Below are 14,884 nucleotides of genomic sequence, written 5' to 3' on the forward strand. Positions count from 1 at the left end.
GGGGCGATGCGCAGAGGGCCATATGGGATGCTGGGAATCGAACTCAGGTCGGCCGCATGCAAGGCAAATGCCCTACCCACTGTGCTATTGCTCTAGCCCCTACTGCTAACATTTAAATCACTAATAAAGGATGTGCAGAATAACCAACACAGAGAACGAGATGGCTAAGAACTAGATAAACCCATCTCATCCCAGCAGTCTTCACAGAGATATTCCAGTGAATGCTCCTGGAGTTAATACATGAAAAAATGACTAAACAACAAACTTCCCATACTGTCCTGTATCACTGTCCTCCTGTTGTCCCAGAAGCTGCAGTGTGTAGTTTCTTTACATGGAGAAGGTCTGGGTTCAATCCCCAACCCAATCGATCCCCCTAGTATCACCAGGAATGACCTTTGAGCACAGAGCAAGAAGTAGCACCTGAACATTGCCAATTGTGACCCCAGAATAAAACAAACAACAACAACAAGGCAACTACAAGTATGCTTTCATTTTGCCCTCTCTAAACCAATTTTTTTTCACTTTTTCTTACTTTCATAAAGTGCAAACAATAAACTGCAATATATACCAAAGAGAACCTTCATTACAATTTCATTGAAAGAGGTTCACTATTATACTTAGCTGTGCGAGTGCACGCGCGCGCACACACAGACACACACAGGAAAAGTAAAAGTTCTTGCTGAGCGGGCCAAGGGACTCACCTGGTCTCAGGGTTGTAGCCTAATATGTAGAAAAAGGAATCCACTCGAGCTTTAAATTCTCTAGCAGCAAAAATGTCAGAAAAATGGGAGATGTTACACTTCCCTCTGAAAACAAACAAATAAAAAAACATTAGCAAGACCTTCAAATTAGTTTGCATTCAAAATACTATTGAAGGGTTTATAATTAAACCCATGTTAATATAAAAACATGAAGAAAGCATATGGTTTTAATCCCAAAATCATCTCTTACGTCTCTCAAAAGAAAATGTGTAACATTCTTTTTATTGTTTCATAATCACGTCACCCTGTAACTCCTGCAACTGCTTTTACCTTAGTATTTTAGTAGTAGTATTAGTATTCATTTCACAAAATAAAACTAATTAAACCAGAATACAAGCAGAGAATAGAACTTGATGAAAGGTCATGAAACAAACTAGAAATTATGGTGGAGAGCCAGCAGGGACCTACAACTTGGGACAGCAAAATGGGTCTTTCATCCACAGCATCAGCAAAGCTTTTTCCCGATACATCATGATAGAAAAAATATTTAACTTAAGTACTTACCATCTCTTCTTCTTCTTCTTTTTTTCTTTTTGGGTCACACCCAGCGATGCTCAGGGGTCACTCCTGGCTCTGCACTCAGGAAGTACTCCTGGCGGTGCTTGGGGGACCATATGGGATGCCGGGGATCGAACCCAGGTCAGTCACGTGCAAGGCATATGCCCTCCCCGCTGTACTATTGCTCCGGCCCCTATCATCTCTTCTTATGAGAAACAAACTGACTCAAAAACTAAAGAACTCTGGGGCTGGAAGACAGTAAAGCAGGTTCAGTGGTTGCTTTGCACATGCTTGGCCTGGGCTTGTGCCCAGTACCACATATTGTTCCCCGAATCCGCCAGGCGTGATCCCTGAGTACAGAACCAGGAGCAACCCTGAGCACCAATGGAGGTCCCCCAAAAACAAAACAAAAGCAACAACAAAAAGGAATTTTGGCATTTTTACTATAGAACGAGCTCTAATATATAAACACGCATTTCCCAAAGCTTTAGGCAAGATTACTGAACTGTAAGTTAAAAAACACTCTCCTGTGGGAAGATTCATTTTGCTAAGAGAGATAAGCCAGAAAGTAATCAATTAGATTTCTTTCATAAGTGGAATATAAACAGCCAAAGCAAATGAACAGAACAAAATAAATACTAATTCTTAGACTGAAAAAGCAATTACTGGCAAAAGGGAAAGAGGTGGTAGGCACAAATGGGGGGGGGGAAACTATGGAAATTCTTAGACTATATATATTTCCATGCACCAAATGCAATGGCAGAAATGTCCAATCAGGTGAGTTCCTACCTATGGATCCCAAACACGTACCTACTGAGAGAATGGATCTTTCGTTTGTTCATCCTCTCCCCTTTCCTCCCCCTCTGACAGTCCTGAGATTCCAAAGATCATTACAGGAATCAACTCAAAGGTGACCATGGAGGGAATTTTAACACACACGGACAGCACCCCCAACACGCCTTCCGAGATGAGGCCCTGTGTGTTAGTAGCATTCCAGCTGCATAATCACTCCAGGACTTTGCGTGACAACCTACACAGCTCATGGCCAAGGCGTTAGAGAAACGAGATGACAGCAACCTGAGAATGGAAACCATTCACTTATTCCCAAGAAATGTAAAAGTAATGTCCACTTTTCTGTTTTCTTTTTATCTAAAGTGGGGAAGAGCACGTCAGGCAGTGCTCAGCTCTGTGATGAGGTGTGGGCCTAGGCCTCCTCCTTGCAAATCACTGGCTCGAACCCACTGACCTACCTCTCTGCGCCTAATGCCCTCTTTCCTATAAATTTACTCAAGAAACTGTGACCACAGGTTAAGATGTGCTTAAAGTGAGATAGGACAGTGGGTAGGGCATTGGCCTTATATACAGCACTGCCAGGAGAGATCTCTGAGCACAGAGCTAAGAGTAATCCTGAATATTCCTGGGCGTGACCCAAGAAACAAAAACAAAGAGAAACAATTCACTATGTTCTCAAGACTTGTCCAGCACATGGACATTGAAGTGCTTCTGAGTCTGACTTAATGAATCGAGGATGGGGCTAGAGAGAGTACTGAGGGTAGGGCATGACCCAGTTTCAATCCCTGGCACTCCTATGGTCCCCAGAATGCAGAGCCAGGAGTAAACTGAACACCACCAAGTGTGACCCCCCCAAGGAGAAAAACAGAATGACCCTAAAGGCACCGAGTACTGTCCTGGTGCCACCACCACTGACACGAACGCCTCTCTCGTCCTCCTGCCAAACAAAAGAGAAGACAACACCTCTGAGGGAATGGGCAGGCCCGTACACTGTAAGAAGGAACACAGATCAGCGCGCACTTTCTGGACAGGAAAGTGGATGACAGAACATCTCATCAACATTCTCTCTTCCTGGGACTCCAGTCTGTACAAGCTGACGAAACTATGGCACATCCACATGCTGGATGTACCACACAGTTAAAAGAGAACAAGGAAGCTCTTTAAGAACATTTTTTTTTCTTTTTGGGTCACACCCAGTGATGCACAGGGGTTAGTCCTGGCTTTACGCTCAGGAATCACCCTTGGCGATGCTCAGGAGACCATATGGGATGCTGGGAATCGAACCCGGGTCGGCCGCATGCAAGGCAAACACCCTACCCGCTGTGCTATAGCTCGAGCCCCTCTTTAAGAACATATTGAAGAAAGAGAAAGAGAGAGAAGAAAAGCGCGAGCTATAAAGACAGGCTGGGATGGAGTGTGATGGGAGGGAACCTGGGGACACTGGTCCTGGAAAATGTACACTGGTAGAGGGATGGGTGTTGGAACACTCTATGAAACTTAATCATGAACAGCTTAGAAAGGGTCTATCTCACAGTGATTCAATAACAGAATCTTAAAAAAAATGTAAGTTATCTTAAAAAGTATTCAAAGAACAATTTCTAGGATATACCGTTAAAGAGAAATGACATCCAAAATATGATATCCTTCATATAAGAAAAAGGTTGGGGCCAAAGAACTCAAAGGGCTAGAGTACGTGTCTTGCATGTGGGGGTCCCAAATTTAGTTCCTGGTACCACATAATCTCTTCCAAGAACTGCAAGGTGGGGCTGGTGTGACAGTACAGCAGATAGGATACTTGCCTTACTGGTGGCTGAACTGGGTTCAAGCCCCTGGCACCCCACATGGTTGCCTGAGTACCACCAGGAATAATCCTGGAGCACACAGCCAGTAATGATTCCTCAGCACTGATGGGTGTGACCCCCCAAAAAACAAACAAGCAAAAAACAAAAAGAAAAGAAAGAAGCGAAAGCAAAAAAAAAAAAAAAAAAAACAATTGCAGTACATCTGTGTTTTAAAGGCCTTGGGTTACAAATTCTAAAACTCAGTTGGGTATAATATAGAACTGAATAAAAACCATAACTTGTATAGAATTATGTTGGATTTCACATTTTCCTTTCTTTGACACTGTTAAGAGTTCAATTCACATCCAGGGAGCTACGCATGCAATGAGTATGATATAGTATAAAGACTTTCACACAACTTTTCTTACTGGATATAGAACCAGATGATGTGTGTCCAAATTTTTTGGAACAAGTTTCCAAAAGATGGTTCAAAGATTAACAACTTGACTTTGGTCGGAAAATTTTGTCAAGGAAGACTGAAGCCTCCTAAATTTGCTCTTTTTATTTTAATTTTTTTTGTGTGTGTGAGCCAAGTTTTTTTTTTTTTAATTTAATTTTATTACATTGAATCACCGTGAAAAAGAATACAAAGCTTTCAGGCTTAAGTCTCAGTCATATAATGATCAAACCCCCATCCCTTCACCAGTGCACATGTTCCACCACCAAGAATCCCAAGATACCCCCTCCCACCCAGCCCCCCCCAAGTAGTTAATGATCTCCATTTTATTCTCTCTATACTTTGAATACATTCAATATTTCAATAGAGAACTCACTATTATTGCTTGGAATTTCCCCCCAACAATCAGGCCTGCTGAAAAGGCATCATTTAATAATTTCTTTTCATTGCTGAGAATGAAGATTCTATGAGCTCGTGCGGCCTTGGATTTCTGATAATTTAGTTCAGTTCACAGTCTAGATGCATTTCTGTAAGAAGCCGCTCTGGGTGCCAAAATGGGTTAGAAGACCTCTTGGATCATATAGTCTTTAGGAGCAGAAGGTCTGTTTCGAGAGCAGCAGCTCCAGATCTTATCTGGGCCAGGGCATGCCGGTAATGCCCCCTTCCCATGATCCCCTATGAGCCACAGTATTGCAAAGTTCCTACCTCTGGGTGGAAGTCTTAGGGTGTGGCTCTTGCCACGTGGATGATGCCGCCGCCGCCATTTTCCAAGCAGAAAAACAGGGTGGAGAGGGAAAATCCCTCCCCGGGCGGCACATAGCCATAGTACAGCTCACAGTCTAGATGCATTTCTGTAAGAAGCCACTCTGGGTGCTAAAATGGGTTAGAAGACCTCTTGGATCATAGTCTTTAGGAGCAGAGGGTCTCTTTTTATTTTAATTTCTGTTACTCTAGTATTAGCCAAGAATACTTGGGTATAAGGAGAACTAAAAACAGTCTACTCAAGATACTAACTTTTCTACACAGTTAGTGAAATCGTAATGAAGAAAGGAAAATGTTCTAGAAACTTAGTATGAAAGGTGGGGATGAGAAAAGGCCTATGGAAGATTTTTAAAAAGGCAGCAAAACGTTAATGTTTAAACTCATATTAGAGTCCTACAGCTGAGAGTAGCTAATCTCTGCTGGGAATCCACTTATTTTGGCTAGAAAAAGGCAGGAGTCCCTTGCATGGAAGACTGCAAAAGAAGACCGCTTTCCTCTTGATCCACAATGGCTAAAAGACAAGGCTCTCTTTTCTCCTCTAGAATCCTCTAACACCAACTTAAAAAAGAAAGCTCTATACCAGTTTCCTCCTGAGTGAATGGAATGACAAGGGCCCCCTCAGAATCGATGGGTCCGATGAATTCCATACACCTGAGCACCACACTCCGATCTGAAAAGAATGGTCCTAAGCACTATCTAATTCCCTCCCCACCCCCCCACTGTCCTCTGTGGTATTTGTTTTCCCATTATATTCATTTGCTCTTCTCTCATGTACCTATGGACTATTTGTCTCTTTCAAATTTGAATTTATTTTTGGCAGTACTGCTTTAGATCTACAGAGAAAGAAAAATTCTAAAGATAGGTGGTGAAAGGCAAAAAATTGAAAATAAAAGTAAAAGCTTCATCAGGCCTGCATGGAGGCAGGTTGGGAAAATTGGAGACAATGGTGGCGTGAAGGTGCAATGGTGGTGGGATTGGTGTTGGAATACTGAATGTCTGTAACAAATCATCATGAAAACTTTGTAAACAGTGTTTATACAAAGTATAAGGGGAAATAAAAAATTTTTTAAAAAACATTTCATCCCCCCCCCACCCGAGCGGCCGGAGCGATAGCACATCGGGGAGGGCGTTTGCCTTTCACGCGGCCGACCCGGGTTCGATCCCTGGCATCCCATAGGGTCCCCCAAGCACCGCCAGGAGTAATTCCTGAGTGTAAAACCAGGAGTAACCCCTGAGCATCGCTGGGTTGTGACCCAAAAAGCAAAAAAAAAAAGTTTCATCCCCTATCCCTCTGGATATTTTAGAATTATAGTAAATTTGGTGAGAAGAAACAGAATTCCCTAGGGCACTGCTAATCAATTCTGGCTTTATCTGAGATGATCTTACAGGGAGCGCACTGCTAAGGGATCTAGGTAAGATGGCGAAGTCGCAGGGGCAAGCGAGCGGCAGGCAGGGCATTTGGATTTAATCCCCAGTACTCCTATGATACCCAAGCCCACTAGGAGTGATCTCTGAGCAGAGCCAGGAATAAGCCGTGAGCACTGCTAGGAGTAGGAAAAAAAGAAAAAGAAGTCTATCCAGTGAGCATGTACTAGGCCTGATGGCTGAGTAGCCACTATCACCCGCTCGATTTGGGAAAAGCACTTTGCCAAGCCACGCAAGAAAACTTCTTTCTGAGACTAACAAAAATTAAATTTAAGATGACTCTTTAAAAAATCATTTTATGACTTCTTTAAAGACAATACTACAGAAGGAAAAAAATTAAGAATTCTAGTTACACACAGTGGAAAGAACACAAAGAATTACTATATTAGTGCTCAGCCTTTGGTAGACAAGTGAAAGGACAGTGCAACATCAACAATTATACAGCTCAGAAAGACCCAGTTGTAAACCTCTTTAAAGTAAATTCATCAGTGTTCTGCTAAAATGATCTGAGACAACCAGTTCTTTAAATGCTCAACAAGTATAAAATAACCCTGCAAACCTCAAAAGCCTCTAATAAATATTGAACATTCATTTTAAGCAACCATATCAAAACAAGCTGAATAACCAGAATTACAAAGCTCACATATTGTTTATCATTAACTCTATATTGCTTAAACTAATTTACCTCAACCTATGAAAAAAGACCAAAAAAACAAGGAGAAAACATGCAGAAGAGGTTAGGAAATAATCCCTGGATGCAGCCATCTGTTTCAGTGAACAAATTTAGTCCCTCCGCCAAGTGTCCATTAACTTGCTCCTGTCAGCGTAGACTCTGAATTCAGCGAGCCACCACCACAGAGACGGGAAAGCTTGTGGAGGACTGGAGAACAAGTACCGAGGGGCTGGGCACCTGCCATGTAAACAGCTGACGTAGATTCTGTTGTTTGGGTTTGGTTTGGTTTTTTGCTTTTTGGGTCACAGCGATGCTCAGGGCTTACTCCTGGCTCTGCACTCAGGAATTACTCCTGGCGGTGCTCAGGGGACCCTATGGGATGCTGGGAATCAAACCCGGGTCGGCCGTGTGCAAGGCAAACGTCCTATACACTGTGCTATCGCTCCAGCCCCTGACACAGATTCTTTTCTGAGCACCCCAATTAGCTCCCCCAACCACTACTGGGTGTGACCCCAAAACAAAGAAGTGGAGATCTGGAAGAAGTTTGTAAATCACCACAGGGTTCTCTAAATTTATCTCAAGCTCTTTAAGAAGCCAAATGGAATTTCGGAATGGGCCACCATCCACATTGCACGGCTTTCTCTCCCGGAAGAGAGCAACACGCCTGCCATAGCTATGCCATGGGACCCCTCACCAGGCTGTTTCACTCAGGGCGCTCCCGAGGCGGGGTGGGTGAGAGCTCTCCCTACCCCTAGGGACCCAGCCCTGGCAGCCGAAAACCTCCACAACCCAACCACCATCCTGCTCAAGGCTGCTCCCCACATGCTCGGGCCAAGCCTCACGCACAAGTGAACCTATTCCTGGACCTCGCAGTCAACACATCATAAGACACTCCATACCCATTCTCCAAGAATACCACACCAGGGGCTGGAGCGATAGCACAGCGGGTAGGGCATTTGCCTTGCACTCGGCCGACCCAGGTTCAATTCCCAGCATCCCATATGGTCCCCTGAGCACTGCCAGGGGTAATTCCTGAGTGCAGAACCAGGAGTGACCCCTGTGCATCGCCAGGTGTGACCCAAAAAAAAGCAAAAAAAAGCAAAAAAAAAAAAAAAAAGAATACCACACCACATTTGATGGGATTCAAATAGTAGGCAACCAATCATAGAGGGAAATATATATATATAATATATGCATATATATTTTTCCAGCTATATATATATATATATATATATATATATACATACATGAAAGTTCCTATCACTCAACCTTTAACAACATGTTTGTGATATCCTAAAGAAGGTCTTAATTGCCCTGCCAAAATAGAACAATCTTTGCTTGATTTTCTCTATGGATACTTTTTGGTAGCATTTTCAGCAGTTTTTCATAACAAACAATACAAAATATATTATTTCGGTTGTGTTTTGGGACAGGGACTGGGGCTTGGGATGGAAACATGCCAAATATGGTGGTGGGAAGGTATAATGGTGGTGGGATTGGTGTTTAAATATTAAATGTAATCAAATACTGGGAACTACCTTATAAAAATTTTTTTTTTAAAAAAAGAAGCCAAATGGAACCACACACACTCCTTTGTGTGTGCATGGGGGGTGGTGGGGATGTATAAAGGAGGGAGGGTGTTGACAGGCTGAGAGATGCTTTTGTTTCAGGGCTACATCTGTGCCCATGGTTTACTCCTGGTGATACTTTTATATTTGGGGGGGAGGGCGGGTGATAGGAGGGGATTTATATTCAATTTATTCAATTTATGTTTCACCCCTGGTGATACTTTTTTATTTGGGAGAGGTGAAGGGAAAGGGTTTATATTCAATGACAGAGATTTAACAGGAGTTGGCCCCATGCAAGGTGAGTGCCTATATCCTGGTACTATCTCTCTATCCTTGGCATGGTTTTGGGTTTATTTTGGTTTTTTTTTTTTTTGTTTGCTTGTTTGCTTTTAACTTTTTGGACACTGGCTTACTCAGGGGTTACTTCTGGCTCCATCCTCAGATATTACTCCAGGTGGGCTTGGTGGACCACACGGGGTGCCGGGGATCGAACCCAGGTCAGTTGCATCAAGGCCAATCCCCTATCTGCTTTACTATCGCTCTGGCCCCCAGTCTGTACATATTTAAGTGACTAAAACAGATATCGAAGGAGTATCTCCTGACCGACAGAAATGAAGTGAATTCCCATTTTAGTGCTCATTAAGAAAGTTTCACTGGTGTGTGCTTATCTCAATTATTTACACATTACCATAAGACTTTTGCACCACAGTAGCTACACTGATAGTGTACAACAGAGACCATGAAAGATTTCTTTGGTCCAAAGTCTTCCCAAACCTGCTTTATATTGAAAGACACAACACATTTCTGTTGAAATAATTGGCTTTAGCTAAGTAGCACTGTAGCACTGTCCTCCCCGTTGTTCATCGATTTGCTCGAGTGGGCACCAGTAATGTCTCCATTGTGAGACTTCTTGTTACTGTTTTTGGCATATCAAATATGCCATGGGTAGCTTGCCAGGCTCTGCTGTGTGGGCAGGATACTCTCGGTAGCTTGCCAGGCTCTCCGAGAAGGACGGAGGAATTAAACCTAGGTCACTGTGTGCAAGGCAAACGCTTTACCCGCTATGCTATTGCTCTAGTCCACTATTCAATCAAACAAATAAAATTTTTTTTTTAATTTTTTAGCTATGTAGCATGTATAAGACACTCCAGATCATATGTTTTACTGACTACTACCTGAGCAATATGATGAAGTGATTGTCTTTCATTGCAATTAACCTACAACCTGGCATATCTTTATGACCTTAAAAACTAGTGTGGGGATGGGGGCAGAGAAATGTATCGCAAGTAAGGTGCTTGGCTTGCACACAGCTGACCTGGGCTCTACCCCCAGCATCCCATGTGGCCCCCGCCCCCCTGCCCACCAGGAGGATTCCTGAGTGCAGAGCCTGCAGAAGAGTAAACCCCTGAGCACTACTGGGTGTGGTCCAAAAGCCAAAATAAAAAATAGAATTAAAAACAAAAAACACGAATTTTGGGGGCCCACATCTTGCAATGCTCAGGACTTACTCCTGGCTCTGTGCTCAGGATCACCTCTGGCAGTGATCAGGGGAATCACATGTGTTTTAGGGGCTGAATTAGGGATGGTCACATGAAATTCTTACTCCCTGCACTATCTCTCTGCTTGCCCCAAAACACACTGTTGAACACAGTTCTCTGACCACTTTATTATTTCCAGCAGGGGGCTGTAAGAATTTCAATTGTCTTGATTTCTCTACCACACTTACTCCAACTTACTTAGGGCCCTAAGTCTTCTCTTTATATACAAAATCAAGCAGAATTCACGGGTATCCATTTCCTGAGAGAGATGGAAAATCCCAAAGGCGCAAAGTACAGTCATGGTCACCCGTGGCATTCTTACCTGCACATTAAGACTAACTGCAATGTTAGTCTTCCATCAGAATAAAATCATCAATATATTTCCTCTCTCCTCAAAAACCTTTTTTACCAGAAAACTGCTAATACAGAACACTAAGAATATTAATAAAATTCATATAGACAAAATATACTCAATAGTTGTTTAGTCATATTTCTTTTCTAGTGGCAGTTGGCCAAATCTTTAGACAGGGCATTCTAATGCTTACCTATCAACAACAGGACAGTAGTGTGTATATAAAACTAGGGAGGGAGGGAGGGAGGGAGGGAGGGAGAGAGGAAGGAAGGAAGGGAGGGAGGGAGGGAGGGAGTTTTTAAGAGTCCCTTTCACTCCCCCACCCCCGCCCAGAATTGTGAAGATCCAGACTATCAGACTATCTCTGGAACCCCCAAATTCCAATAATCTGAAAACTTAGTGTCACAGAGTTAACTTCCTGACTGGACAATCATCATCTGACTAATATAATGATTCTCAAAGGTAACAAGAATAAAGCAGCCTCCAGCCCTGCTGGCTGTTTCTGGAACTTACCTGAGTGCGGCAGCATGGTAAGTGTCCACATAATCTGAAATGAAGAGCTCTCGGTTCTTGATAACTGGGTCTGTTATGACAAGTTCTCTTCCAGAGTCTGTTCCAAAAAATTAATAAAAGAATATTAAATTTGCACTTACAAGAACAATTAAGAAAATCTTACACCATTTTTCTCTCATGTTCACCACCCATAAAGAAGCATAATAAAACCAGGAGAGTTAAAGAGGAAAAACCTGATGAGTTAAAGAAAAAAGTGAGTCAAAAAAATAACAGGCACAAATTATCCAGTTGTGTGTGTTCTCTTTTGATTTTGCTGTTTGTGCCCTCTTGTTGATGGTGGTGGTGGTGGTGGGGGGCAGGGTGTGTGTGCGTAGTTAGGTTTTAGGGCCATGCCCAAGGGACCATAAGCAGTGGCGGGCACTGACCCAGAGCTGGCTGCCTGCAAGACAAACAACTTACCTGCTGAACTATCTCTCTGGCCCTGCCTGTCTTCAATAACCTTTTTAAAGTCCCCAGTTTTCTGAAATGCTTTAAGCACAAAATGAAAATAGAAGAGAAAAGAAAAGAAACTATGATCCCATTTTTGCATACTACTATATTCAGTGGTTCTGTTCTACTTTTTTGTCTGTTTGTTTTGGGGCCACTCTCAATGATGCACAGAGGTTTTTCCTGGCTCTGCACTCAGTCATCACTCCTGGCAGTGCTTAGGGAATCATACGGGATGCCAGAGATCAAATCTAGCTTGGCCACATTCAAGCTAAATGCCCTACACATTGTATTATTGCTCTGCCCCTGCCTGTATTTCTTTTTAAGGTAAAAACAAATGAAAAAAACAGGCTCTTTCTAACCCCCCAACAAAAAATTTTTTTAAATCTCTTTCCAGTGATGTCCCTGTTTAAAGAATTTTCTTAAGAGAAAAATTTTCATTTTGGCAATCTTCAGCAAATGAATGTTTTTAAAAGAATTTTTCCAAAGTTAAGAAAGTGCAGAAATCAAACCAAAAGGACGTAATTACCATTTTCATTATGTCGATCCTGAACCAAGTGCTGATACACTGAATCTGGGACTTCAGATTGGCGGTAGTACCATTTGACGTTCATGAGTAGATGGTCCCTCTTACTCTGAAAAGGAAAATCTAAAAGCATTAGGGCCAGAACCCTGGGTGTGCTCAGGTACATACCATACCCATGTTCAAAAGTCCCTGGAAACAAGAGGACAGGTAGAGAGGAAGACATACAATGTCCATGAGGTCTACACAGTACACCCCTGCCCTATGTCCAGTCATCACACCCCTCTTTATTCTACCCTTTCATGTTTTTTTAAATTTGGGTGGGGGGGAGAGGAACCGGACCTGTGAATCTATAAATCATCTCAGTTTGATTAATTTAATGTGTTTAATTCAGCATTAACTACACAGTACTACATGAATATATCCTTCTCTCTTAATCCTTAATCATTTTGCTAAATATTCATTAACTGTACCAACACACTGTCAAGGTCACTGGAAGCAGGAAGTTGGGAAGAACTGGCACACAGTCACCTCTTAGTTATAGTTTGCCATCACCCACATCACATTACAACCTCACTCGACTGTCAACTTCATTTGTAGCTATTGCTATCTGACAAATTTAAGGGTGATGATGGAGGTATCAATGACCCTGATGTATTTACTTGGTAATTTCCAGAAAAGAGTATCTTATACATAAATACTCCCGAACAATAAAAGTTCAATGATGATAATGGTCCCATAAATGTTTGCAGGATACTTCACCATGTTAATCCTAAAAATTAAGTCCTTCCTGGGTCATTTGGAGAAGGGGAGCTCAAATACTACCCTTCTGTTTGAAAGTTAGGGGCCCAGATAAGGCAGACGATTTCCACATGCTTGGATGTGGATCAAAACATGCAGTGCACCGAGCCTTTCCCCTCAAACATCCCATCATGTTTCCTTCCTTGCCCAATAAGGACCAAAAGATGCTGCTCCTACAGTGGATGCGCTATCAATCTTCCCAGCATCTTCCTCCAGTTAGAGGTCAAAGGGCCAGAAATAAATGAGAATTACAATTACAGCTCTGTGCTTGGAGAACTAAGGGGGCCAGGGTAGAACCTGAGGCTCTTCCATGCCAAGCATGTGTTTTATCCACTTAATATCTGTTAATCAAGAAAGTTTCTGTGTAAACGCAGAGCATGCATATATTCTTCACAAAAAGGTCAAGAAGACACGTAACACTCTTAATTAAAATATTTAAACAATTTAAAGAGCTAGCAAAGAAACCTTAACACTCCAAAAGTCTTAACTGAACTCAAAAGTAGAGAAGTGCTATTCCAGAGCAAATGCCATAACACACCAATCCTCTTCGTTGGCAATTCGCAGTGTCAAACAGGCCTGTATCAGTAAGTACTAAATAAAGGGTCATACACCAAGGCTGCGGCTGCATCTACACAATAGGTATGTCCTCGCTTTCACACATTTTGCAGTTTTATTTTCAATAGCAGTGATTCTCAACACTTTTGTAAATTACAGCAGTCACATCTGGCAATGCTTTCGGGCCATCAGCACCAGGGTGACTCCCAGTGGTGCTTTGGGGAAAGCCCATGACATGTGGGTTCAAACTCAGGGGGCTTTTGCACATGCGAAGCATTTGCTCTACTATTTGAACCTTTGATCTATCCTCTTGGCTCCTTTCAACTTTGGGTGTGTGGGGGGGTGAGTAATGGAAGGGTTGCAGCCATACCTGGTTTTGTTCAGAGCTTACTCCTTGCTCTCAACTTAGGGATCAGTCCTGACGGGACTTGGGGACCATATGTGGTCCCTGGGAATCAAACTTGGGTCAGTTTTGCAGATAGGCGCAATTACTTCCTGTAGGTGTAATAGGTGCAAAAACAAAGGATTCCAGGAAAAATAACATGATGCAGTAAAATGTGGGAAAGATTCCCATGGATTCTTTTTGTTTTGTTGTTTTTTTTTTTTTTTTTGCTTTTTGGGTCACACCCGGCTATGCACAGGGGTTACTCCTGGCTCTGCACTCAGGAATTACCCCTGGCCGTGCTCAGGGGACCATATGGGATGCTGGGATTTGAACCCGGGTCGGCCGCGTGCAAGGCAAACGCTCTACCCGCTGTGCTATCTCTCCAGCCCCCCCATGGATTCTTTTTAAGCAAAGATAGAGAAAGGAAAAATAAATGACAAGATATAACCAGACGCCCATGATCTATCCACAAGAACATGGGAAGATGCTCTGGTGGTACTAAAAGGAACTGAAAAATGGGTTGGAGTTTGAGCTTCATCAGGCCATTGACTCTCTTTGAGACCAACAGGACTTTCTCTTTCCACTGCTGACCAAATACACTGGCAGGGAGAGAGGCCAGAAGATTCCATTCCCCTTCCTATGCTGGGTTGTGCATAGCAGGACTAGGAGGAGACACTCTGAGAACAAAGAGAAGAGACTGAGACAGGGGACCCTTAAGAACTATACTCTAAAATCAACAGTCCTTGATGCCAGGACCATAGACAAATGACAGGTAAGGTTTTGGCCCGTCTGTCCTGTGCACTGCTGGCAAGTCAGCATTTCCTGGTTTCTAAACCACTGACAGTGGCACTCCTCAATTATAACAAATCAAAATATCTCCAAACATTGTCAAATGTTCCTTTGGTTACAAAATCAACCCCAGCTGAAATTAAATTGTCTGCCAGTTTCCTTTTAAAGAAAAAATAAAACCAAAAGGGCCTGGAGAGATACAGCTGGCAGGGTTCTGGTCTTGCA

The 14,884-nt window shown here is 42.8% G+C and overlaps 1 protein-coding gene across 2 annotated transcripts in view; it reads right to left on the minus strand.

Annotated features, from left to right (window-relative positions):
- RERE (arginine-glutamic acid dipeptide repeats) overlaps window positions 1–14,884 on the minus strand; it is a 399,605-nt gene that overhangs the window by 136,657 nt on the left and 248,064 nt on the right. For both annotated transcript variants that reach the window (XM_055137557.1, XM_055137558.1), the window contains 3 exons: window positions 12,136–12,241; window positions 11,121–11,217; window positions 702–806 (listed from right to left, as the gene is read on the minus strand). In XM_055137557.1, the coding sequence (XP_054993532.1) occupies window positions 702–806; window positions 11,121–11,217; window positions 12,136–12,241 (308 nt within the window). The remainder of the gene's footprint in view (window positions 1–701; window positions 807–11,120; window positions 11,218–12,135; window positions 12,242–14,884) is intronic.

The sequence above is a fragment of the Sorex araneus genome, chromosome 5, assembly GCF_027595985.1.
Source record: "Sorex araneus isolate mSorAra2 chromosome 5, mSorAra2.pri, whole genome shotgun sequence".
Lineage (NCBI taxonomy): Eukaryota > Metazoa > Chordata > Mammalia > Eulipotyphla > Soricidae > Sorex > Sorex araneus.